Source organism: Branchiostoma floridae, chromosome 4, assembly GCF_000003815.2.
Source record: "Branchiostoma floridae strain S238N-H82 chromosome 4, Bfl_VNyyK, whole genome shotgun sequence".
NCBI lineage: Eukaryota > Metazoa > Chordata > Leptocardii > Amphioxiformes > Branchiostomatidae > Branchiostoma > Branchiostoma floridae.
Window position 1 is genome coordinate 24,748,568 of NC_049982.1, and position 24,269 is coordinate 24,772,836.

A 24,269-nucleotide genomic window follows, 5' to 3' on the forward strand; every position below is an offset into this window, starting at 1 on the left:
CATCTTATTTTTCTACCACTCAAAATCAGGCTCTCTATGACTCCGAACGATAACCAATTGACAGCATTTCATTCTATATTGTAAAAAGCACAGGCTTATAAAAGACATAACGGCAAAAAGCTGGGACATATTGGTTGCCATTGCAAATTCATAAAGCATGCGAAACATCGTAATAATCTATGTGTACGGCTTATGATATGCAAGGAGCGCAGTCACTTCCGGCTATGTGAAAAGACCGTTCCCTTAAATCATTGATCCTGAAAACAAAGAATGCCTCAACAAAGGAAGAATAACAGCTAGAATAGTCTTCAATGACCACTGTATGGACGACACCCCTGTGGTTTAGCCAAAAATCAATTCCCAAGGGAATGCATTCGTGGAATTTTCAAAATTCTTTCAAAGCGATCGTAATACTGTAGAAAATGCCTCCGCCCCTGAGGCGTCGCCAAAAAGGCTAGCGGGGAAGATATGATAGTTAATGAGATGTTAAAAGGGGGAAAAATACTTTTACTGAGACCCCTCGCAAAGCTATTTAATAGCGTACTAGAAACAGGAACCTTCCCACAATACTGGTCGAGAAGCTATATTGTCCCAATACACAAGTCGGGAAGAAAAGATGATCCAAACAATTATCGGGGTATTGCCATCTCAAGCTGTCTCGGAAAATTATTCAGCTCGATCCTTAACAAAAGATTGTCAACTTTTATGGAAGAAAACGAAATATTAAAACCTAACCAAACAGGATTCAGAAAAAAATACAGAACAGCAGATAATATATTTATATTGAAAACCCTAATCTCTAAATACACACAGTCCGGTAAACGACTCTTTGCTTGTTTTGTTGATCTATCGAAGGCTTTCGATTCCGTTTGGCATCATGGTCTTCTATTCAAACTTCTCTCAAAAGGCATTTCTGGCAAATTCTTCGATATCATGAATAGTTTATACAATCAATCAGAAGCTTGTGTAAAGACCAAGATAGGCTTGAGTGAAACTTTCCCCATAGAAATCGGCGTGAGACAGGGCTGTGTATTAAGCCCCTCGTTATTTAATCTGTACATTAGCGATTTAGTAAATGATCTCAATACAGGAGACCTGGATGCTCCTATTCTCCATTCATCTCAAGTATCGAGTTTATTTTATGCCGATGACGTTGTTATCTTATCATCAAGTCAACGTGGCCTACAGAATGCAATCAATATTCTCGGTCTATACTGCAGCAAGTGGAAACTAACAGTAAACCTCAAGAAAACAAAAATTATCATTTTTAATAGAAAAGGAGAAATATTGTCAAACTTTAAATTCTATTTATTAGACAAAGACCTAGATGTAGTCTCCTCATATTGTTATTTAGGCGTGGTATTCACAGCGGGATGTAACTTCAGCACAGCCATGAAAACCCTCCAAAAGAAGGCGCTAAGAGCGATGTTTAGCATTAGAACAACTCTGGGCGAAAATAATCCCTCAGTATCACTGCAATGTAAGTTATTTGATGCATGTATTGTACCTATATTGTTGTATGGTGCAGAAGTGTGGGGCAATGCTGGTTTAAATGATAATTCCCCACTAGAGCAAGCACATTTGAAATTCTGTAAAGCTATCATTGGAGTAAGAAGAAATGCTAGTAACCTCGCCACAAGAGCGGAACTTGGCAGGTTTCCTTTGCGGATCGAGGCTTGCAGCAGGCTCTACTCTTATTATAGCAGGTTAACTAGAGAAGTACCAACAAATAGTTTACAATATCAAGCACTCCTTGTACAACAAGATCTACACCGACGTAAGGTACCATGTTGGCTTTCAAATGTAAGTAAGATTCTCGAGGAGTCTGGTTATGGGTACCTACTGTTGAACCAAGACTATAATATACCATCAGCTCAGTCGCAAGTGAAACAAAGATTGAAAGACATATTTCTACAGACTTTCTATTCCGAACTCAACTCTAATGGAAAAAAGGAAAATCAAGGAAACAAACTAAGAACGTACAGGAAGTTCAAAGACACCTACGAAAGAGAACAGTACCTAAATATACATAATTTCAGCCATCGCCGAGCCATGGCTAAATTAAGAATTAGTGATCACCCTTTACAAATAGAAGTAGGAAGATACAACCGGACTCCTCCGAGTGATAGAATCTGTACACTTTGTAACGCCAAAGATATTGAAAATGAAGTTCATTTTGTATTGGAATGTGAGTTATATAGTGATATACGTAATTCTTTTATTAATGCCCTGAATTTTGATACACGAGCTAAACAGTTAGTAAAAGATGAGCTTTTTGTATACATAATGAAATCATCTGACAACATTGTACTGCAAAAACTCTGTGAATTCATATACACTTGTTTCAAGAAGAGAAAAGAGACATGTAAATTGTAGAATAGTATAGCATTACATATTTGACTATTTTGTAAACGATAGATGTACTTATAGTGTAGCATAGCCATAGTTGTTCTGTCTCTCCCACTGCCACTGTAAAGACTCTTTACAGCAAAGTTTTATGTAACTACTGCATTTAGCCCATATGGGCAAGGTCATGCAAATAAAGATCATTGTCATTGTCATTGTCATTACAGGCATAGCCTAGTAGGTAAGAAGATTGCAAAATAAACTGACGACTTTTCATAAACAAAATGGCGGCGAGGAGAAATGTCACGGAAGAGGGAGCTCTCTTGTAGATAGGCTTTTGTTTCTTTTTTGAGTAGCCTATTTCATCATAGTGATGTTTCGCTGTAAGCTGAGGATCACCGTAAGTTAATGAAAGTATAAATATGCCTCTTCTGTTGGGAAAACCGCGAATTTGAGGACAAAGTACGATACAGAGTGGCACGGACGAGGATTCGACAAGACCCCCCTCCCACCTAGAGATGTACATGTGAGTTAAATTCCTTTGATCGTCTCATAAGAGCAGCCGTATAGAATATTATACAAGGTCAATGGGAACTGAAGTCAAATGTAGAAACACTTGTAGTTACTGTAAACAAATCGCTAGAGCAATTGTGTCAAAGAAGAGTTGAAACTTTGGTAACACGGTGCAAAAGGCTCGCAGCAGAAAGGAACAACAACAAACATGGCGTCATGGACTAAAACATAGTAATTTGTTGACAAATGAAACACGCTAGAATGTGTATTGCCCAATACTTACACCCAGTTTAGTATGCAGTTAGACATAACTTCAACCTTTTTAAAGAAAAATAAACGATAACGTCAACTGTTTTTAGAACAAACTTTGTAAAAAAAGTTCTTATCAAAATGGAGTTACCAGTCTCTTTGCGATGTCTCCGTAAGTATCCATGGCCTCTACCTGTTGGTACAGTTTGCGGTAGACAGCCCGTGGTACGGCTTTCCCGTCTCTTCTCAAGTGTCGTCTGATCTCCTCCATGACGTTTTTGAAGACCCTCAGCTCTGTTAGCAGTAGCTGCATACGTTCTACGGGCTTTATTTGGAAGGAAGGAGGGAAGGATAGAAAGTTAGGGATGGAGGGTATGAAGAATGGAAGGATGGAATAAAGGAAGGAAGGAGACAGATAAATGGAGAATGTGAAAGTGAAATTTGCTTTTGAGTGAAATATACTATACTCAGCATCTGTTGTGTTATTTTTTTTGCATTAACATATAACTGTAAAAATGTGAACTTAATGGATAAATTAGATTATCATTTTCTTGTACCTCGGTGTTTTTGATGATGTCCTTGCTGTACAGCAGTTTGGAGTCTCTCACATTTCCAGGTGTCAGGGTCACATTGTTCTAGTAAACATATAAACATAAACAGGAAATACTTGCAATTATGTTGCCAAAAATGTTAGCGATTGTGATTCGACACGTTTCAACTTCCCCATCGTTTCGCCAAAAAGATATTACACAGCTTGCATTCATTACGTTAGCCCTTATGAAACAGTAAAAGGGACAACAGTTATGCTTCTGTCAATACGTATCCCCAACAATCAGGAATGCATAGCAAGGCAGCAGCGCCATCTTGCGAAATAGATAAAGATTGCATAAGAATAACTGACAGCGGGCACTTACATATAGGCGAACTATGGCCCTCTGTCGTCTCGCCATGAGTTCTAAAGGTCCGCGGGTCCTGTTGACAAGCTTGCAGGTGACGTATGCAGGGTTTTTCTTCATCGTTTTACGCGGTCTTTTTCTGGCTTCAACTGTTGCGGAGCTCAAGGCTATAGTAACCACACACACTAGCACAAGTAGACTCTTTTGTGCTGAAGGTATGAACTTCTGCAACAGTATATAGTCACAATTTAAGTGGAGGTGATCTCAAAGTAAACCTCTTACGTTCACCGAAGAGCTACATTTCCTCTAGTCGTGACAGAGGAGACTGATTGTATGTACAGTGTTTACAGGTTCATTGTACGGGGAAATATTTATTTATTTATTTATTTATAATCCTAGCTCTCTCTGACAAGCACAATGAACAGTGGAACATGGCTAAAGACTGCAACCATTTCCAATAGCGTGCATGCCGGGTTAGCGACACGGCCGGAACTAGAACTCACGGCTTTTTAGGCCAGAGGCAGGTCCAAGTTTCAAACAACGGTTTATTCAACGGTTCAAAACAGCCCATATAAAGGGTATGCAAAGTGAAACAAATTCGTTAGGGGGCGCTTCGTGAAAATTGACTTCATTTACGTGTTTTAATTTCAATTTCGAGAAAGAGCGGCTTTTATCCTCGCGGCATGTAAATTGCTATCCATATACAGAGATGATTCCAACCGTAAAAACAGAAAAACAAAGTAAGAGAAAGAAAGAAAAAAACAGAAGCTACTCATAACGCTAGTTCACCTTTATCCACGTGGTAACCTATATCCGTTAAAAAAAACACAGCATTCGGGAATATCAGTAGACGGACGTTGGTTTGGAATTACAATATTTTCTACAGTTAACAATATAATGGCACTAGTCTTCTAATATTGCACTTTGAAACCACTATCCGCCAAATAAAGGTGAAGTCGCTTAACCCCAAATAATATCCTCGTATAATTAATCTTCTCACCTTGAAAAGCATCGTGCTCAACTTTGATGCTTCTTTTTGAAGAAGTCTGTACCACCTCCGTCTGAATGACAGGTTTTAAACCCCATTCGGTCGCTTTATACAAGAACGTTGTGTATTTTTAAAACCTAACGTGTAACAAGCAATCTTCTAAATCTGTTTGAGACAAAAATCGGGAAAATTTCACAAAACCTCTAAGCGGATACAAACCATTGAAGTCACTTTTACATTCTCCTGGTGTATTTTCCCTTTCCAATAAACTTCGTAGAAATAGTTTATGGTAGAAACAAAAAATAAAAAATAAAGGGGACCATTTTATACATATTTTCCATTACAATGCCTCTGTGAGTCAGTTTTGCATTCATTTCACAGTGCTGCAAGTGAATAGGGAACCATGTTTACTCGATTTGGGACAAAGAGACGTAACGGAAGGTTAATAATTTCCTCTCCCCGTCGTAGTTTCTATTTTTTACTAAACAAGTAACTAGAAACAAAAACTTCCACCCATAGTGGCAATGCCTAGTTATTTTTTTTTTTTGAAATTTCCTTTTCCTGTATGGAGTCACAGCCACTATAATAGTCCACTGTATTTACCTGTAGGTAGCCAAGGCTTTCTCTATGTATGTTAATAAATCTTTATTATAAAGTGTTGCGTAATTCGTAAAGATGCTAACTTCGTTTTCCCAGTATTTGTGTAAAATCTATAATCGCCTCTGCTCTGCGTATAAAGTTTCTATCTTTAGTAAACACGTAACTAGAAACAAAGACTTCCATCCATATATAGGTAACGCTTAGTTCTTTTTAAAATCTTATTTTCTCTATGGAGTCATAGCTACTTTAAAGGCCACGGTGTTTACCATTAGGTATAGCCAACGCTTTCTCTACGTATGTCAATCAATATTGTATTATTAATTGTTGCGTAATTCTTTTAAAGATGTTAACTTCGTCTTCTCAATATTTATGTAAAATCTATAATCGCCTCTCCTTTGCGTAATTTCTATCTTTAGTAAACGCGTAGCTAGAAACAAAGACTTCCATCCGTATAGGTAATGCTTAGTTCTTTGTTTTCAAATCTTATTTCCTGTATGGAGTCATAGCCACTTAAATAATCCACTGTGTTTACCTGTAGGTAGCCAACGCTTTCTCTAAGTATGTTAATCAGATTTTGTAATATGAATTGTTGCATAATTCTTTAAAATGTTAACTTCGTCTTCTCAGTATTTGTGTAAAATCTATAATTGCCTCCCCCCAGCGTAAACAAGTAGCTAGAAACAAAGACTTCCATACATACATAGGTAATGCTCAGTTCTTTGTTTTTAATTTTACTTTCCTGTATGGAGTCATAGCCACTTTAATATTCCACTGTGTTTACCTGTAGGTAGCCGATGCAATCGCTAAGTGCGTGAATCGATACTGTGTTATTAAGTCTTGCTTGATTTTCAAAGGCAACTTCGTCTTCTCAATATTTGTGTGCTACCAAATTCGTCAAAGACTCACATGCAGTTTCACACGAATCTAGAATGATCCCAATCTTGAATAAATCCATTGACTTCATAATGACTTATTGGTTACCGCTGACCTAACTATCTTTTGAGACGATGTAATATTAATGTGTTGACCTACATTAAGTTCAACTGACGTCAATTTATCGTATATACCTGACACCATGCCTGCTTATAAAAACAACGTGTCTTTGATCATTACAGCGATGTCACGAAGCTTTAGTCAAAAATCAGTTCCCTTAATCTCAATGCCTGTTAACTGAAACGCTTCAAACAGTTGATGCCATCTTGGTGGAAGAGCTCACTAATTTGTTTTTGCACTCGCGCGGCATTGCTTTTTGAAAAATTTCAGCTCCAGTTGCGGTGTTGAATAGCGTAATGGTTACAGTTTTACCACAAACGTTCAACATCCCACCCACCCCTGTTTTACCATTCGGAAGAGCAAACTTCCTCACTACAATCATTCTTGCGGAAATAAGTACGTAGTGTCTGTTTAGGGACGTCCCTCGTGTTTGAGGAGATCCACATTTTGTGCACGTTAAAGAACTTTTTATAACCACATTCATCGAAAAGAGTAGGGGACTTCCCCAGTGTGAGTGGATCAATTCAGCTTGACAAGAGATGTAAAACAATATAAAAAAATACTTTTGATTTATCTATTTATTTATTTATTTCAATATATAATATACAAACACAAAAACAAGTTTTCATACTTGATGCCATGCACAAATGTTAATGTAAAGGACGACGTGTGTAATTATGTCGCGAAAAAAGAAGATATCAGAACTTATATGTGCGGTAGTAAATTTTTACAGTGTTAAGTATTATGTTAGATTCATTGTTAAGCTACTAGTAGGCTTGTTATCATTATTCTTTTATCTTGTACTCACTACACTATGTATGACCTCTTTTAACTCTATCCCATGGGGATGAATATGCAACTAGAGTACCACGGCCCCATCCCTTCACCAAAGAATTTACCTTTACAAGCGGAGTTTTAGTTGTATTTGCCATTAATTATGCAAGTTAGCTACTCATTTGTATGAATTATATCAGTTGATCATTTCTTTGCAATCTTTATTCAAAGGAAGACTTTAATCGCATTTTCCGATATTCATGCAAATGAAGTCCTCATTTGCACATCTAATGTTGTTAATATACTGTTCACCTGTACATAACTTCCATACGCCAAAAATTCCAGTCATTTACACAGTGGGATAATGGATTTTCTGATTAATCTATAACCCCACATTTTGTAAGTAAAGAAATGTAATTAATGTGTTTATTGAAGAAGTAGTGCAGATATTGCAGACTATTATTCTTCCATTCCTTTTTTCTTTATTCTCCTTACGTTTGCTTTATATTTCCCCATCTCCTATGATATTGATCATACTTATAAATCCAACTCCATTTAAAACATGACACACATAAAAAAAAATCAGCCAAATGGCCATGTGTTTAAAAGCTTTGATTTATTTAATCATCTTAAACAATTTTTTTGATTAAGCATTTCTTAAACAATACATTTGTTAAAATCAAGCGTTTATTAAACGCCCTCATCATCATATTTGTCATCCTCTATGAGGTGCAGCAAGTGAGGTTCGACTTTCAGTACAGTACATCGATTCAATCGAGCATTTATCAAGCAATGCATTTGTAACATTTCAATGCATTTGTAACGGTCAAAAATGTACTTTCCTTCAGTCTTAATGATAACAGCTATAGTAAGCAAATCACACAGTGAAATTATGTCTCAGCAACTGTTATACTGAACACAGTCAGCTTTTTTAATGCCATCTTGCTACGATATACTTCTAGTATCTTCATATCAAACTGTCTGTCAGATCCTTATTCTTAAACATTTAACAACTAACATCTACGATATGTTGAAGTATATTTCGATGAAATCATATTAAAACACCATTGAACGGTGTCACCATATATCCAAATGTTGGATACTTTCTGGTCCATGTCGCTACTATCAACAACACAGTCTGCATTTCTTTCCTGACGTCTTAACCCTACCCCTCCGCCGAACAAAATTTACATGGTTAGTTTGGATTGTATTACATTGTTAATAATCGATTTAGCTAACCATGGTCCGAAACTAGATTTCAAAATCTCGTTTCGTGCCAAGGATAGCTCGTGCGTCAGTAGAAGAGGATGCTGGGTAATACCGTTTAAACTGTTCATTGACCGTTGGATAACCAACAAAAAATCCAAATATCGTTTAATAGTCATTGAGATAACTGAAATGTCAGATAAAATCGTTGGAAGACCTAGCTTGGGGATCATCGAAAGGTCATTGGAAGAGAATTGAGAGACATTTGACATCGAAGATCATTGAAATATCACTCAGCCCTCACCGAAAGACCGTTGAGACATATCAAAGTTTGAATTTTCGAACGTTAACGCTCAACGGTCGGGCCTCTGTGGGTTTCCCACCCAATATACTATGTGCAGACTGTGTTATTGATTTGTACATGCGACAAGGACACAGAATTGTAAATTTTACTGTTTGGGTTTCTGGACATTTGAACATGTCTACTACTTGGGACAGGGGGTGCTTTTCCCGTAACACTCGCTGGTTTCTCGTGCGGTGATTCTGAACGTCTCCAGAGTCGATGTGACGTCAAAGCCACGTGATCCGTGCACCAGCTTGGTGACGTCATCCAAAAGTACCATGTGCAAGACGCCGAATTTTCTCTTGCGACCTTTGCCTCCAAGCTTCTCAAAAGGCCTTTTCACCTGAAATGCAAGGTTTATACATTAGAGGCACACCACTAATGGATTTGTGCAAGAAAGCCTCAAAGGTTGATAAAAGTTATTTGCGTCAGTCAGGTTTTCAAATAGGGCTCGCAATGGGAGGGGGGTGAGGGTCGGTTGTGAGCTTCGGTCGGGCGAAAAAGGGGTGAATGAGTGGGGCATCGGCTTTTACTAGTGATGCTCTATGAATATTTCTAAACCAGTACCCTGACAGCTAGGTGTTTTACTGGATATTTTGTTCAATGTCAGCCACCATCCAACGAACACCAAGTTAAGATACATTCTATCTCATACTATTGTTTAAAAAAAGTGTATAGGCGATTTGCTGCTCCAAACAATACAGTGATTTGAAATTAAACTGTCGAACAAAGAACAGGCGACACTATAACTCCAAACTCACAGTCTACATCAGGAAAATTAATGTTGTTTCTAAGTAGACTGACAAATTGAATTAATGTCTATACAAGTAGAATGCAACGAAAGATTATCAATATCTAGGTAACATTTAGATGACCCCAGGAACACCGGCAGCGCTGCAGAATTCTCCAGAATTCTGAGAACGTTAGAGAGAATTCTGGGAAACTCACACAGAACTTGGGTCAACCTATTATCATATCACAATGAAAGATGCCCCATAGGTCTTAGGTATTCTAGCTACAGTGTGATTCAACATATCCTCACTATCAGACAATGTTCCGGAATTAGACTATCATTCGAAACTTATAGTATCGCGTATCATACATATATTATGTTCGCTTACGCTTCGTTTCAGTTTCCTGATGACCTTCTTCATCTTCTTCTTGTAGCGAATTTGGACGTCAACAAACTTGTCCTCGCCCAGGGAAGGCACGAAGGAGAAACACTCCGCAGTTGTTTTCTCCATGACGTCCTGGATGTTATCCAGCTACACATGTACACACATAGAGGGAGAATAAGAACAACGGTCATGGTCAAGAGACGGGGGCCGATATAGACTTCCGATGACCTTTCAACCGGTGTTTGCTTCACATTTACTCATTCAGAAAGTGACGTGTAATGAACAGCCGGGCCATCACTTGTATTGAAGGAGACGGAAATTTTGCGACACATAAATATACTTTAATAATAGCGATGAAGGTAATATTCTCGTTATTTTTCCTTTTGCGGCATGCTCATTCATTTCGTTTAGATTGAATGCAACGCCGTTAATGCATCTTCCATCTTTTCCAAAAGACTGCAAATTTTGAGTATTGAACTTTGTGATAAAGTATGTACCCCTCAGAATACAGAACAAAAATGCACTTCAGAAACGCACACACAGACACACAAAGACACACATACACACACACACAAATACACACACACAAACACACACACAAACACACACACACACACACACAGAAAACCGTGAGAGGTAGATCGAGAGAATTTTACACGCATAGAACGATGGAATGAAACCAGGAGAGAGAAAATTTTAAGATAGAAAATCCTAAAATCCTAATATTTGCACATGCCAGTAATACTCTGTTCTTCTTCAATCATATCGAACTGACAGTTGTATACCGGCAACATTAATAGTCTCACCACTCACTCACTCACGGCCCGTAACCACAGTGGCCGTAGGGGCTCCACGACATCCATCAGCAGTGCGTACTGCACATCCGCCATTAAACAAAGAATGGCGCCATCGGGGCTTTCTAGAGAATGTATTGAACATCTTGATATCTGAAGTGTGCATACCCTAAGGATTGGTCGTGCTATGGATGCAGATCTCTTTGAATGTATTTCTTTTATGTGTTGGTCTTATCGCCAGATTTATCTTCTTGGTGGGGAAGAGAGTGTGTGGGTGTCCATGTAAACTAAGCAGGATAACACGTTGTGAATATTTCAAACAGGTTATCTCCGTTCAGAAAGAAAAGGTCTAACCAAAAGGCTTTTGGTCAGTCCTCTTATTATTCCCATGCAAGTGACCCGAATGGAATTGTGACGTCAGCAACGGGTCAAAGGTGTTCGGTATCGAGCACCTACTAGTAGATTACCGTTAGTCGGGTGCAAGGGTAGATAGACACCGTTATTATCACAAAACCCTCATGTTAATGTGAATCATTCGTCTTCTACTGTCTCAGAGCACAGAAGTCAAACGCAATAAGATACAGTTTGGTATTTTAACACTAAAGTGTTTACCATTCTTTTGCAATTAGCAATTGGCAAAAACTTGCAAAAAATATCTATAGTTATAATATAAGATGACATATCTGAATATACAATCTTGTTTGTACACATACGTGCTTTCCGAGGGACTTTTTCCTCTTCTGTAGCGACTCGACAAGTTTGCCCAGGTCCATTTTTATCTCCGTGTTGTCTTCGGCGATAGAACTCTTTTCCAGGATACCTAGAACTTTTGCGGCGAACCCCATTTCCTCTGACATCAGCCGTAGCCTCTGAAATGGCTGTATATATTTTTTTGAAATTGAGAAAATGACTGCTTTGTAGCATTGAATGAAAACAAAGCAACTATAAACATAAAAAAACAGATTACTGATAATTACATTTAGTCATACGTTGCAAATCTTTTCCACGATATCTATGGGTTGAAATTGAGAAAATGACTGCTTCGTAGCATTGGATGAAAACAAAGCAACCATAAACATTAAAAAAAAACAGATTACTGACAATTACATTTAGTCATACGTTGCAAATCTTTTCCTCGATATCTATAGGTCTAATTCTATAACTAGCTTAATAAGGTAGGTATAAGTAATTTAAAGGTAAACTCCAAGGTGGTGAAGCCTGCCGTATTAGAATAAGCTTAGTCACCATTCCGATAACGCATGCGCAGCAACAGGTTTTGTGTATAATATTGACAAAGGTGAAGCCCCCTGAATAAAACACGTATGGATACTGTTATTCAAATTGAGACAATGGTAGGGACAAAAACTATTAACAAGTTAAGGACCATCAACTTTGACATGTTACCCACAATTCTTGTCGCTGTGCATGCGACCGCGGAATGGTGAAATAACTTATTCCTGTTTAAAACTTCGCTACGTACATCAGTGCCATTCATGTCATCTTTGTTGATCAGCAGGGAATCTTTCCTCCTCCTGAAGTGTTTCGGCTGAATCTTGACAAGTTCTTTCAAAGCCTTTGTCTGGAAACAAACACCAAATTAAGTATATCGTAAACTGAGAGCAAATATGCATTCCCTCCATCTACTCTCCAAGCAGAGGTTAGGCTACAGCTGTTTTTTTAACGTTTTTTAGTCGTTTTTATCGGGCTTTCTATTTTGTCATTTTTCTTGAAGTATGCCAGTTAGGTTTTGTCACAGCAAGATAAAACACAAAATAGAAAGCCCGATAATAACGACTAACAAAAAGGTTAAAAACAGCCGGAGCTTAATCTCTGCTTGGAGAGTACCCTCCATCCACAGAATAGATCAATCCTATCAATCACAGTTCATCACAACTCAGCCAATGATAGCATGGCAATTAGCGATCAGACCAATGAGAACAGTGGCTGCAAGTCAGTCAGATATAAGATTTTATTTTGCACTTCAACCTTTGACGAAGGTGGTTGGATTTGTTGATTCTGTAACAAGGGTTGACACATGGGTTGGTTTTACACATGCATTTTCTGGTCGACTCGGAGAACACTCCACCGTAGTCCGGCTCAGGAGCGTTCAGTTTACACACGGGGCTGCGAAGTGATATGGAAGTCCCAGCTGCGTCAGCAGTGTATCAAGGCTAACTTGCAAAACAGGGTGCCCAGAATTATCAAAATATTCAGAAAACTTATGAAAAATTTCAAATTTGCTCCAAGTGCTCTTTTTACTGATTTTCATATGACCCCCGACCACATCTTTACACTGGGAGTCGATTTACAAACAAGAAATTGCGACTGATAAAAAGCTGTGATCATTTTGATTCTATGGACCGGGGAGGGTAAAGTGCATGTTCAGAAACTGTGGGTCACAAATGTATTAGCACACTAATGAGTCTGCAACATCATGTAACGTTACGTACACAGCGAATCGAATGGCTTTGACAATCTTTGGCACTTTAGAAGGGGATGATATGGCGAGTGACGCACATAACACCACAGGTGAACAAGCAGTGACTTGTTATTTTCACAGAGGAACTGTCAAATAATACGAAAATGCAGACGATAAAAGAAAAACATGTCAAAAAACAGATGTGCGAGGAGAGAAGTCACCTTTGATGAACATAATATGAAGTGCGTCAGATTTTGCTAGAAAATTGCATCAATTACCCTTGCGTGCGACGCGTTTGTTTTTGAAGTCCAAATGAAAGTCGTAGTGCTGCCCCTGGATTGAAAACCCATGTATAAAGATTATACATGCATCATAATTGCAAAAGAGATTTGAAGTGATGATAGATTTGTCTCTCAGGATGCTGTCTCTCATGATAGGATGTTATAGAAAATAACGACTTGCGCTGGTTTGCGCCCATTGCCATTGGTACCATTTTGTGAATTTTTTAACCATTTAAAACGCAATTTTATTCAGGCGACAGATTCGATTGGGACCAATGCTTGCCAGTTTGCGCCACATTAATTGCGAATGTGTCTCGCTATTAAGCGCAGTCCAGCAAAATATATTCCTTCTACGTATACGGACCCAGCATTGATCAAGATGTCCGTACTCAGCTGTTTTAACCCTCATCCGACCGGTACATTTTTACGACGAATCTGACCGTATGGGGTCATTTTTGACCCCATTTTGTTTTGCTCATAGATATATTTCTGCTGGCTTATTTTGTCATTTGTATGGATCTAATGTTTCACCAAGTTATGAAAAATATTTTGACAAGTTTTGATGGCAGTAATTTTTACTCATTATCATAATTTATGCAGAAAATAAGGAGAAACCATGTTTTGCTCTAAAAATCTACCATACTCCACTTACTTTAACAATGCTTTTGTCTTAGCAATTTCTAATCGATAAGTTTGATGCTACAAGAATGCTGATGGCATAATCATGTTTTTTTGACAAAAAAAGATACAATATTTGAGAAAAGTAACGAATTTATTACTTAATTATGCACCATGCTCTGTCATCTAAATACATTCATACAATAACTCTTGTCTATTTTCCCGCAAAGATCTTTCTTGTAGGTTCCTTCTGCATATTCTGTCCATATATTTTTTTTTAATTAATTAGAAAAATTTTCACTTTCATTAGCATAGGTAGTTTGTGCTCTTTATCATAATTTATGCATAATGTCTAAAAACTGTGTTTTACACTAAAAAAACTATATTTCTTTCAAAATATTCGGTGTTTACTCATCTAAACAACTATATATTATTGCTGTAATAGCAATGATGAGGAATTCCTGTTATTTTATTGAAATTTCTTAATATTTACGTAATTAATGATTTATAATTGGCCTGGGTCATTTTTGACCCCACCGAACCAGACACAAACTTTCAAGTATAGCTTATACAATAATAGGCAAAACTCAGTGAAAAATTGCTAGATGCTGTAAGACAATTATTAACAAATTCATGGAAGTATTTTTTTCTCCGATGAAAATTGTTGCTTTGGCAGATAAAAATATACGCCTGGGGTCAAAAATGACCCCATACGGTCGGATGAGGGTTAAAAAACTAGAGATCTGCAAAATTCTTGCTTAATTATTTAGCATGTGCAGGTTATAAATGAGAACAACATAAGAATACAAACAAAACTGCCGACGAAGCTTTTTAATTTTTTGTTTTAAGCCACGGTTTGTTGAGTGCAAAATGCTGGCGTCAAACTTGCCGTCGGCATTTCCGTTCTTGACATGAAAACGCTTTATAGCATGAAGGCTTTGTGTGGTCCCATGTGGTATATCAAAGTGAGAGCACTTTGGGCCGATGCTTTGAAAGCAATATACTTTGATCAACGGTTTCGGAGAAAAGTAATAATTTTGCTACAGGGCATCAATGTAAACAAAATGATCAACCTTTCTTCCTAAGTTTTCTGTATATAGCTTATCCATTTGTACCTTGGGCCAACAATTCGGGTAGAAATGATTGGGAATTGCGTTGTAAGGGGCTTTTTACACACGTGCCATTTTACACACGTGTTTTGTCGGGCGACGCGTATTCCAGTCGATTCGGAGTATACTAAAACACTCCGCCGAAGTCCGATTCAGCGGAATCTGTGTAAACATACAATTAGCACTTTGGGTACTCAATGCCCCTTTTCCCCGGACTTGGGTTGAAACCATGTAGTCTGCTTAAATATCACTTATAGCAGCTCGCCCAACATCCGATCAGCCTCCTCTGTGGGGAGTGGCCAATTACAGCCCTGGACAGCAGTATTTATCTTACACTTCTTACACTTACACGCACAAGTCGGGTTTTCGTCGGTCAAGTCACATTCTGCTGTGTGTAAATCCACAAACTTCCTTTTGAATTATGCAATGCTCAGGTCAGGTTCCAGACGAAAATCATTGTAGGCACTTGGCACATGCAAGTCTTAGAATTTGTTTCTTACTCTTAATCATCATCATCATTATTACTTTTTATACCATAACTTTAAGCATTTTGTTGACATTTATGGCACATTGTTGTGCAAGTGACGATGCAATTACTGTGGCCGTGACATCGCCGTTACAGCTGGGCATTCAAGGGCACTTGGCAGCCCCGTCTGAAAACAGATCGGCCTTGAATTTCACTCCGTGGTGCGGATCTAGTGCATACATTATATTGGAGCAAAGAATCTGTCAGTTTTGTAACATGAACAAGGTCGAAGATGAATCTCACTTTTTATTAGATTGTAGTTTATATAGTAATGATAGAAGTATTCTTTTTAGCTATATCATAGGAAAGTTCCCCCGCTTTGAATCTTTGTCTAGTGTTGAAAAGTTCATTTTTCTTATGAGGTTTGATCGAACGACATTATACAAAAAAATCTCTAGCTACATAGTCAACATTACTAAGAAACGAGAAGAAGCCGAACAAATGTATTAGACTAGTTTTAGAATCCATGTTTTAGAAACCACGTGTACTGAATTACTACCTTTTATACCTATATGCCTGTACTTAGCCCGATAGGGTATGAATGTGCAATAAAGGCTATTATCATATATTTCAAACCGACTACAAAACTCGCGTGCGTAAACTCAGCTATATCTCCGGTTACAAAATTCAATCTCATTGCTCAGCCATCTTTCTGTACATTTGATAATACATTTTTTAAAATCCACTCTTCGATGTATATTTCTTAAAAAAAAGAAATCTAAGACTTTAGGCTAGGTAATGAATGCATGCTTGTTGCAAAGCAATATTCAACAGCCCAATCCCGGTTTAGTTATCCACGGCTAGCTTTGCAGTAGTCTATTAGAGTACATTCAAAGTCACCACAAGGGTTTTTAATTCTTTGGAATTTTGGAGATTTCATACTTTGGAAATATTTGGACCCTATTTCAAATTCCCCTGTTTGTGTTCAACGTTGGAAATATCTATGATGTGGAATAAGATGCTTCTTAATAATCGTAACAGTATTTTACCATTATTGACCATTTTCTACTATTTTTTTGACATCTTGTGAATGAGTCATCAGTGGGCTATTAAGATAACAATTCTCACATCCTTGCAAAGTAATGTTGGGTGTCATGATATTTTGTATTTATCTATTTTGTATTTATTTATTTTGTATTAATGCCCCATCACAAAGCACCCGTGCCGAGTAGAGAAATTGAAAAGATATAAGACAATTTGGGCTTAATTTTATGGGAGTTATTAATTCATTCAACCATTTCAATGGCTCCAAACATTTACAAATAGTTGTAAAAGTGAAAAAAATCACTCACATAATTGAAAATTATTACAAATTAAGAGTCACTTTCAAAATATTTCCAAAGTATATTCAAAGGATTTCGAAATAGGTTCAAATTGAAGTCTCCGAAACATTTAGTGTGGCTTAGATATTCTTTATTCAAATCAATTCAAAATTCTTACAAATATTGTTCAAAAACCCTTTTGGTGCCTCTAATCACGAAATCGTCGTACGAATGCAAACGTAGCACGACCCATCGAAGAGAAGATATACGATTTTGTAGCCCAGTTTCCGCCCTACGATAGCCTGTTTAGACTACAGTACGATATGTGGTGTTTCTTATACAGTGTGTTAGAATCAGTATTCTCAGTACAAGCGTATACCTTGTAAACTTGCCGCTAAAACTCAAGAAACCAACTATAGACACTTTAGATAACCCGTCCTTTGAAGTGCAAATACTAACATTTCGGTCCGTCCCTAGGCCTGTTCGTATCGTTATTATGGAAACACTTTATGGCATAAAAGCGTGGTATTTGAAAGTCAGAGGATGGCCTTCTGTGCACGTCACTTCAAACACACAGACAGATGAAAATTTGATTGAATTCACCTCTGACGTTTCAAATATAGCTAGCCAATTAACAAACAAATTCGTCCGAATCAGACCTTTGATAAGTAACGGCTTGCAGAATTGAATCTAAAGTACATTGGCCTCAGGGTTTCAAAATAAACGGAATACATGTCGAGTTGTCAACACAATCGCCCTAATTTTCGTACATAGCTAGCCCGCTTGTCCTTGGACCCATGCTTTGAAAGCAAATGTCGCACAAAAATAAAATAAAGGCTGTCCTAGATCCGTATTAGGGCTGTACCGGTACAAAACCGGTTTTTCTCATTGGACCGGTCTAGAAAAACCGGACCTGAAAAATTCCGTAGACCGGATGTTGGACCGATTGGAAATTGAACTGATTATATAGCCAGGCATTCGCGCGTTTTCGGGGTTACCGGTCTGAGCAAATAATAAGAGCAAAGCATTGTTAATATACTCTATAGTCATCTTTACCAACTTTTACAGTCAATCGTACAGAGGAAGTTAGCCTTGTAGGATTTTTAAAATGCCAGTGGGAGTCGAATACTACACAAAACAGATTTCTTTGTAGCAAAATGGACCATTGTTTTGAGTATCGTCCATTCACAAGTTTTCACATAATGAATCAGGTCCAGGTTTCTTTGTAGCAAAATGAACCATTGTTTTGAGTATCGTCCATTCACAAGTTTTCACATAATGAATCAGGTCCAGGTTCAGGTCCGGACCTGGACCTGATCCACTGGACCTGAACCGGACCTGGTACCTCAATTTTCTGTACCGGTACCCACCCCTAATTATAGTATGTGGGGAAGCACAACCTCAAGCCAACCGTACACACTTACGCCACATCTTCAGAAAAGACGCTGGAGCCGCATGTTCCCCGTTTAGGAACTTTGTCCTAGATCCGGTTGTGTCTGTGACAGCCTGATTAAAAATTCTAAAACATGTAAAATCGTACGACGTTCCACGATGAAAATACCATGACACCAAAATCGCACGACGGTCTAAGAGGAAATCACGACTGCCGTACTTACGTATTTCACACTGGAGTCATTTGCCACGACGTGGAGTCCAGTCAACGGATCTCTCTCTTCTTGATACATCTTGCACATGAGTTCAGCAGGGTTCATGCCTTGGTGGTCTCTTCCTCTCTTCCTGTGGTCTTTCTTGCGTTCGCCTCTTCGTATCTTTCTAGATATGGTACCTCTCGCTTCGGCGAACTCCATAACCAAGATGGTCAGTATAAGGCATATGGCGATCCCTCGCAGACACATTGTTGTTATTCTACAAATAGAAAGAATTTGGTTGATGTTTTCTTACATTTCATTTGACCATATGGAAAGAATTAAAAGATTTAGGACCAAGGCGGCCAGTAAAAGACATTTTGCGATTCTTTGCAGACGCATTGTTATAATTTCTTAATGGAAATAAAGAGGATTTGCTTACTGTTTTCTTCTAAAATTTATTTCATTTGACAATATAAGGGGCATATTTAAAAGATTCGGGACCAAGGCGTTTAGTATAAGGCATATGGCGATACCTTGCAGACACATTGTTATCCTGAAAAGGAAAGTTCTAGAAGAATTTGGTTACTGTTCTCTTCCATTTTATTTGACAATAAGGACAGGTTTGAGAGATTCTGGACCGACATGGTGAGTATAAGGCATATAGTCATCGGTCACAGACACAAAATGCTAATTCTATCAAAGGGAAAAAGAAGTTACATTCGGTTAAGATTGTCTTTCCTTTCATGCAACAGTACGATAGTAGATTCTTACAACACTAAGAAATACATCAAGACTTCTTCGGCGGAATATTCCCAAGTGTGGTGAAATAGAAGTGCTACCTTCAAAGGCGGCGTTTGACTACGAAATTATGAGACGTTCGAACGTGATACGGTTGTATAAATGCTGAAGCAAGAACTTCTTAGAATATATATTAAAGGTATACCATGTAGTATGATGTACGATTTTTGCCCCAAAGATTGAAAATATTCTCGAGAGCAAAATATTGGCTGATCTATACAACAATTTCTTAAGCATATTTTCCCCCGAATATCATATTCCTGGAGTTTGTGAACTTTGTACTGAAAATTAAGCGGCAAGTGGTCTGCTGAGTTTGAAACGTCATCACAAACTAGACCCTCCTGTTTGTTGTTAACAACAGCATCCAGTCCTCGATGTGACTCATTGAGGGAAATGTGGAAGCCAGAAAAATACTCATAATGACATCAACAATAAGACACGCGGTGGCGAAAGTAAATTAACAAATGACGCACCGGCAGGAACGAATGTAATTATATATAATTTAATAGTGAATAAAGGTATTTGAAAAGTGGAATGAAATGAAATAGTTGTCATTTCATGTAACCAAATTACAGTTATACGGGGCGAGGAATAACATATATCAGGAAATAGGAGGTATGAGGTACGAAAACAAACATGATAATATCATATGATTATTGTTTAAAAAAAAGCAGTACCCAGTTGGCAAAAAAGACAGTTCTTAAGCAGAGGGTATAGTAATTTCTGTAAAAAGGACAAAAAAGTAAGGGTAGTTCCAAAGCTTTCTTGAATCCGTAGGGGCTACTGTGTTTAGGACATAATATTGGAAGGTGGAGCCCATCCCTCTTCTTCCACCACATTTTACCTCTCCAACCGAAATCAGGTACCCATTTTTACACCTGGGTGGAGTAAGAAAAGTCTTAGAAAGTGCCATTCCCATCAGCTCAACATGACTGTGTTATCAGGATTTTCAAACCTAGGACCTCTAAGGTTTGGGCCAAACGTTACACAACCGACGCAGCATCTCTCTTTTTCCTTTTTTCTAACCTTAGAGTGCTTCGCGCTACGTGTCCATATAAGGGCATGGTCCCTTTCAACAGGTAGCCGCGTGGGTGGGGAATCCCCTGTGACACCGCACCTTTGTCACCAGAAACTACGTCCAAACGGCGCAGGCGGTAATGTTTAGTTTTTCAGTCAATGACCTGCACGCGGTACTAATCACATTACACTACTGTAATAAGAGGGCTGCTAAAGCCTGTGGTAATTAACAACATTAAAACAAATGGGTTTAGAAGTAGGCAAATTAGGGGCGATATTGGGACCATTGTTGTGTTCTCCTTGTAGAAACTACGTCCAAACGTCTCATGGGGTAATGTTTAGTTTAGAGTCAATGACCGCTACAAATCGCATTACACTACTATAATATAAGAGCTGCTAACGCCTGTGGTAACTAACAATGTAAAAGCAGATGGGTCTAGAGGTAGGTAAATTAGATGCGATATTGGCACTGTTGTTGTGTTCATCATGTATGAATTAAATTACGCAAGCTTTGGAGTCAATGGCCTCCACCAATCACATTACACTAAACTGTAATAATAGGGCTGCTAACGCCTGCGGTAGCTAACATGTTAATTAAGCAAATGGGTTTAGATGAAGTAGGTGGATTAGGGGCGATATTGTTACTGTTGTTGTGTTCACCTTACAAGTATAAAGTACGCAAGTTGTGGAGTCAATGGCCGCTACAAATCACATTTTACTACTGTAATGCAAAGGGCTGCTAACACTTGCGGTAGCAAATATGTTAAAGCAAATGAGTGTAGAAGTAGGTAAATTAGATACGATATTGGTAATGTTGTTTTGTTAACCTTGTAGAAACTACGTTCAAGCGGTGCAGGCGGAAATGTTTAGTTTTGGAGTCAATGGCCTCTACAAATCACATTACACTACTGTATACTGTAATAAGAGGGCTGCTAGCGCCTGTAGTAACTAACAAATGAATGTTAAAGCAAATGGGTTTAGAAGTGCATGTAGATAAATTGGGACCGTTGTTTTGATCACCTTGTAGTCTCTAGTGTCACGTAGCGCAGCAAGTTTCCTTCATTTTTCCGTAGTCAGTGTATATGTTTACACTCAAAGGTTGATGACCCTTCCCCTTGACGTGGCCGAGGCACCTCCTCGAACACGGGTCGCCAATTCTACGTCCCAGTGGATTAGCCTCAACGGGACGTTGAACCAAGGTCTCCCAATTATTAGCTAATCTGAACCAGGAGGTCAACTGTGAGGTTGCTACCAGTTGAGCTACGGGGACATATAAACTCCTGGGGCCGGCATAGTGTACTATAAAGTCACCAAAAAAGGTCGCATTGTATCCCTGTTTGTTTTATTATTGAACCACGGTCTCCTAATTATCAGCTAATTTGAACGAGGAGGTCAACTTTGAGGTTGCTACCAATTGAGCTACAGGGACATCTAAACTTCTGGGCCATAGCATAATCACAAAAAAGGTCGCATTGTATCCCTGCTTGTTTTGTTACAGCGGTTAGATCTGCCTTTACCATAAATCCTGTGTGACCACATTTTGTCATGCACGCTTCCGCATTATTCCGCATCATTACACTTATCCGTATGCATTGTTTCGACAAGACTAGATCCACCGACTTGTTCACAACATTTGTCGCTACATTTTAGAAACATCGGATTGTTCTGGCATGTAGGTTTTTAATGAATGAATGAATGAATGCATGAAGACATTTATTGTGCATATACGCATTGGGTTGAGTACAGGTCGCACAAAAGAATATAGTTGACAGATACATGAAATAACGTATTTACCATGTCCACAAATACATCCAAATTGGACTATGGGAGTTAGATTTCTTCCCCCTCTTTTCTGATACTGAAAATGACAAGCCTCTGAAACGTAAACTATTTTCGAACACATGATATAGCGAACTGTTAACGCTTTTTTGTAGTCCATCACCCAGAGAAATTTTAACTAGACTATCAAAACATTGCCCACTTCAATTACAATGAATAGAGAGCTGAAACAGACGTAGACACGGACTTTTTTTCTTTTGAGGAAGTTTCATGTTCCCTGTGGCACAATGGGTAGCAATGATAGTATCTTAGTCTCGGTGATTGCCTTCGTTGGGTTTTTATACAGATCTCCGTGTATCCCGTAGACTGTGTATCTTTAACTAGTCTTCAACTAGTCTGAAACCTGGGCTGTAACTTAGCATTTCCGTGTAATGAGGGAAGGGGATTTCTCGTTGTGCCTTTGTTAAACTGCACAGTACTTGAATTGAGGACCCTTTTCTCTACGCGTCCTTATATGTATCATAAAAGAACACGGAAATTTTTTTCAACTTAAATCTTGGTAAAAACAGTTTTGTGCAAGCCACGTCATTAACTGGTTTGCTGAGTATTTAAAAACAATTATTGTAGTGTTAGAACATGTCGACAAAAATTCTTCTATATTAGTAACTGCATGTATTGTATAGGTAGTATAAATGTATACAGAATACTAACAGAGGGAAAGGTAATGAAATAGTATCACCCATTAAACAGATTACACTCTAGGAAAAGCCGGAGGAAAGAAAAACAAGGACCTATCCTAGTTAAACTCCAAATATTATATCCTTTGATATGTAAATTTTATATGATTCGTATACTATTAAGATAATGAAACACATTATAAACGCTGAACAGATACCAAAACTGATACATTTCTGTCGCAAAGATCATACATCCTTGAATGAAAAAGAACTTACCTGTATTTCGGAGAACCTCTTTGCTTCACAGACTCTAAAAATGTGGCATTTTATAGTCCGACTCATGTGTTTTCCCGGATTTAATTATAATTTGAGTAACTGATTCATTGTATTTAAAAAGGGAATTTTTTTCAGACCACCATCAAATAGGTCGAAATTAACAAGTACCAGGAATTTTTGCCTTTGGGAACGACGCGTGAGTGGGGGAAGTCCCGTTCCCAGGTCATTCTGCGCCATGCCACCTGTTGGATTCTATTTTAAAACTCTGAAAGTATCGAATGGAAAATTACGTTAACGGAAAATTACGAACGTAATTTTGACTCATACTAAAAAGTAAAACGAGAAGTAAGAACAAATCCCACAGTAAATAAAAATTAAACACCAATTGACTGAAATAAAGCTATGAAAGTAACTTTATACGCAGGTCAATTTTAATCACCTATCATTGAAAGAAGAAGAGCGACCGGAAATGCAAATTTCTAGAAGGTAGTTTCCGCCCTGCGATAGCCTGTTCAAACTGTAGCTACCGTACGCCGTTTCTTATACCGTATATGCGAATCTATTGCCTGACCACAAGTCGTACGACAGTTGCAAACGGTTACTGAAGACGTTCTTGAGATTGTCGTACAGCATTCGAGTGTCTTGTTATAACAAAAAAAGGCTGTCTTGGATCTTTGTGGTGGTTGGTTCTGTCGCAGCCTTTTCGAAAATTCGATGAGGTCAAAGTTTACGATGAATGAGGTCACCGTTGAAGGGGATTCCCCGTGCACACTGAAACAATTGTTAAGGAAACGATCAGGTAACAGTTTGTGAGTTTGTGAAGGTTGGGCCTTTTGTGCTTACGTACTTTTTGTAAAACCGTAAGTCTTTCTTTGGATATGACTAATTAAAAAGGTATGTTCTTCATAAATATAATTGCCTTTCAGTGTACACTGGCTTTTGTATCTGTATCTAAATTTATACAACCGGCATAAACTCCCCTTGGAATAAAACAACAACTTCTGTATCTGTATCTGTACAGCATGAAAAATCGCCTTTCGGCATAGCACACAGGTAGCCTCTGTATCTGTATCTCTCTCTAGATAAATGCCCTTCGGC

The 24,269-nt window shown here is 38.2% G+C and overlaps 2 protein-coding genes across 2 annotated transcripts in view; both read right to left on the reverse strand.

Annotated features, from left to right (window-relative positions):
* The window catches only part of LOC118413420, a 19,605-nt gene extending 16,153 nt beyond the window's left edge, over positions 1-3,452 (reverse strand). The window contains exon 1 of the mRNA XM_035816789.1: positions 3,260-3,452. Within this exon, the coding sequence (XP_035672682.1) occupies positions 3,260-3,421 (162 nt within the window). The 5' untranslated portion in view covers positions 3,422-3,452. The remainder of the gene's footprint in view (positions 1-3,259) is intronic.
* A 5,473-nt stretch (positions 3,453-8,925) lies between these two features.
* LOC118413419 lies at positions 8,926-12,404 on the reverse strand. The gene is made up of 4 exons (XM_035816788.1): positions 12,301-12,404; positions 11,534-11,698; positions 10,030-10,173; positions 8,926-9,251 (listed from the first exon to the last, which is right to left on the reverse strand). Exons 1-4 carry the CDS (start codon positions 12,313-12,315, stop codon positions 9,051-9,053), a joined length of 525 nt encoding a protein of 174 aa, XP_035672681.1. The 5' UTR covers positions 12,316-12,404; the 3' UTR covers positions 8,926-9,050.
* Positions 12,405-24,269: the final 11,865 nt, after the last annotated feature.

What these genes read in the sequence shown, in the direction of transcription:
- LOC118413419 (XM_035816788.1), bottom strand. An exon ending in AAAAGTCCCTCGGAAAGCAC is followed by an intron (nt 10,174 to 11,533) that starts GTATGTGTACAA and finishes GTACATGTGTAG; the next exon opens with CTGGATAACATCCAGGACGT. An exon ending in TCAGGAAACTGAAACGAAGC is followed by an intron (nt 9,252 to 10,029) that starts GTAAGCGAACAT and finishes CTTGCATTTCAG; the next exon opens with GTGAAAAGGCCTTTTGAGAA.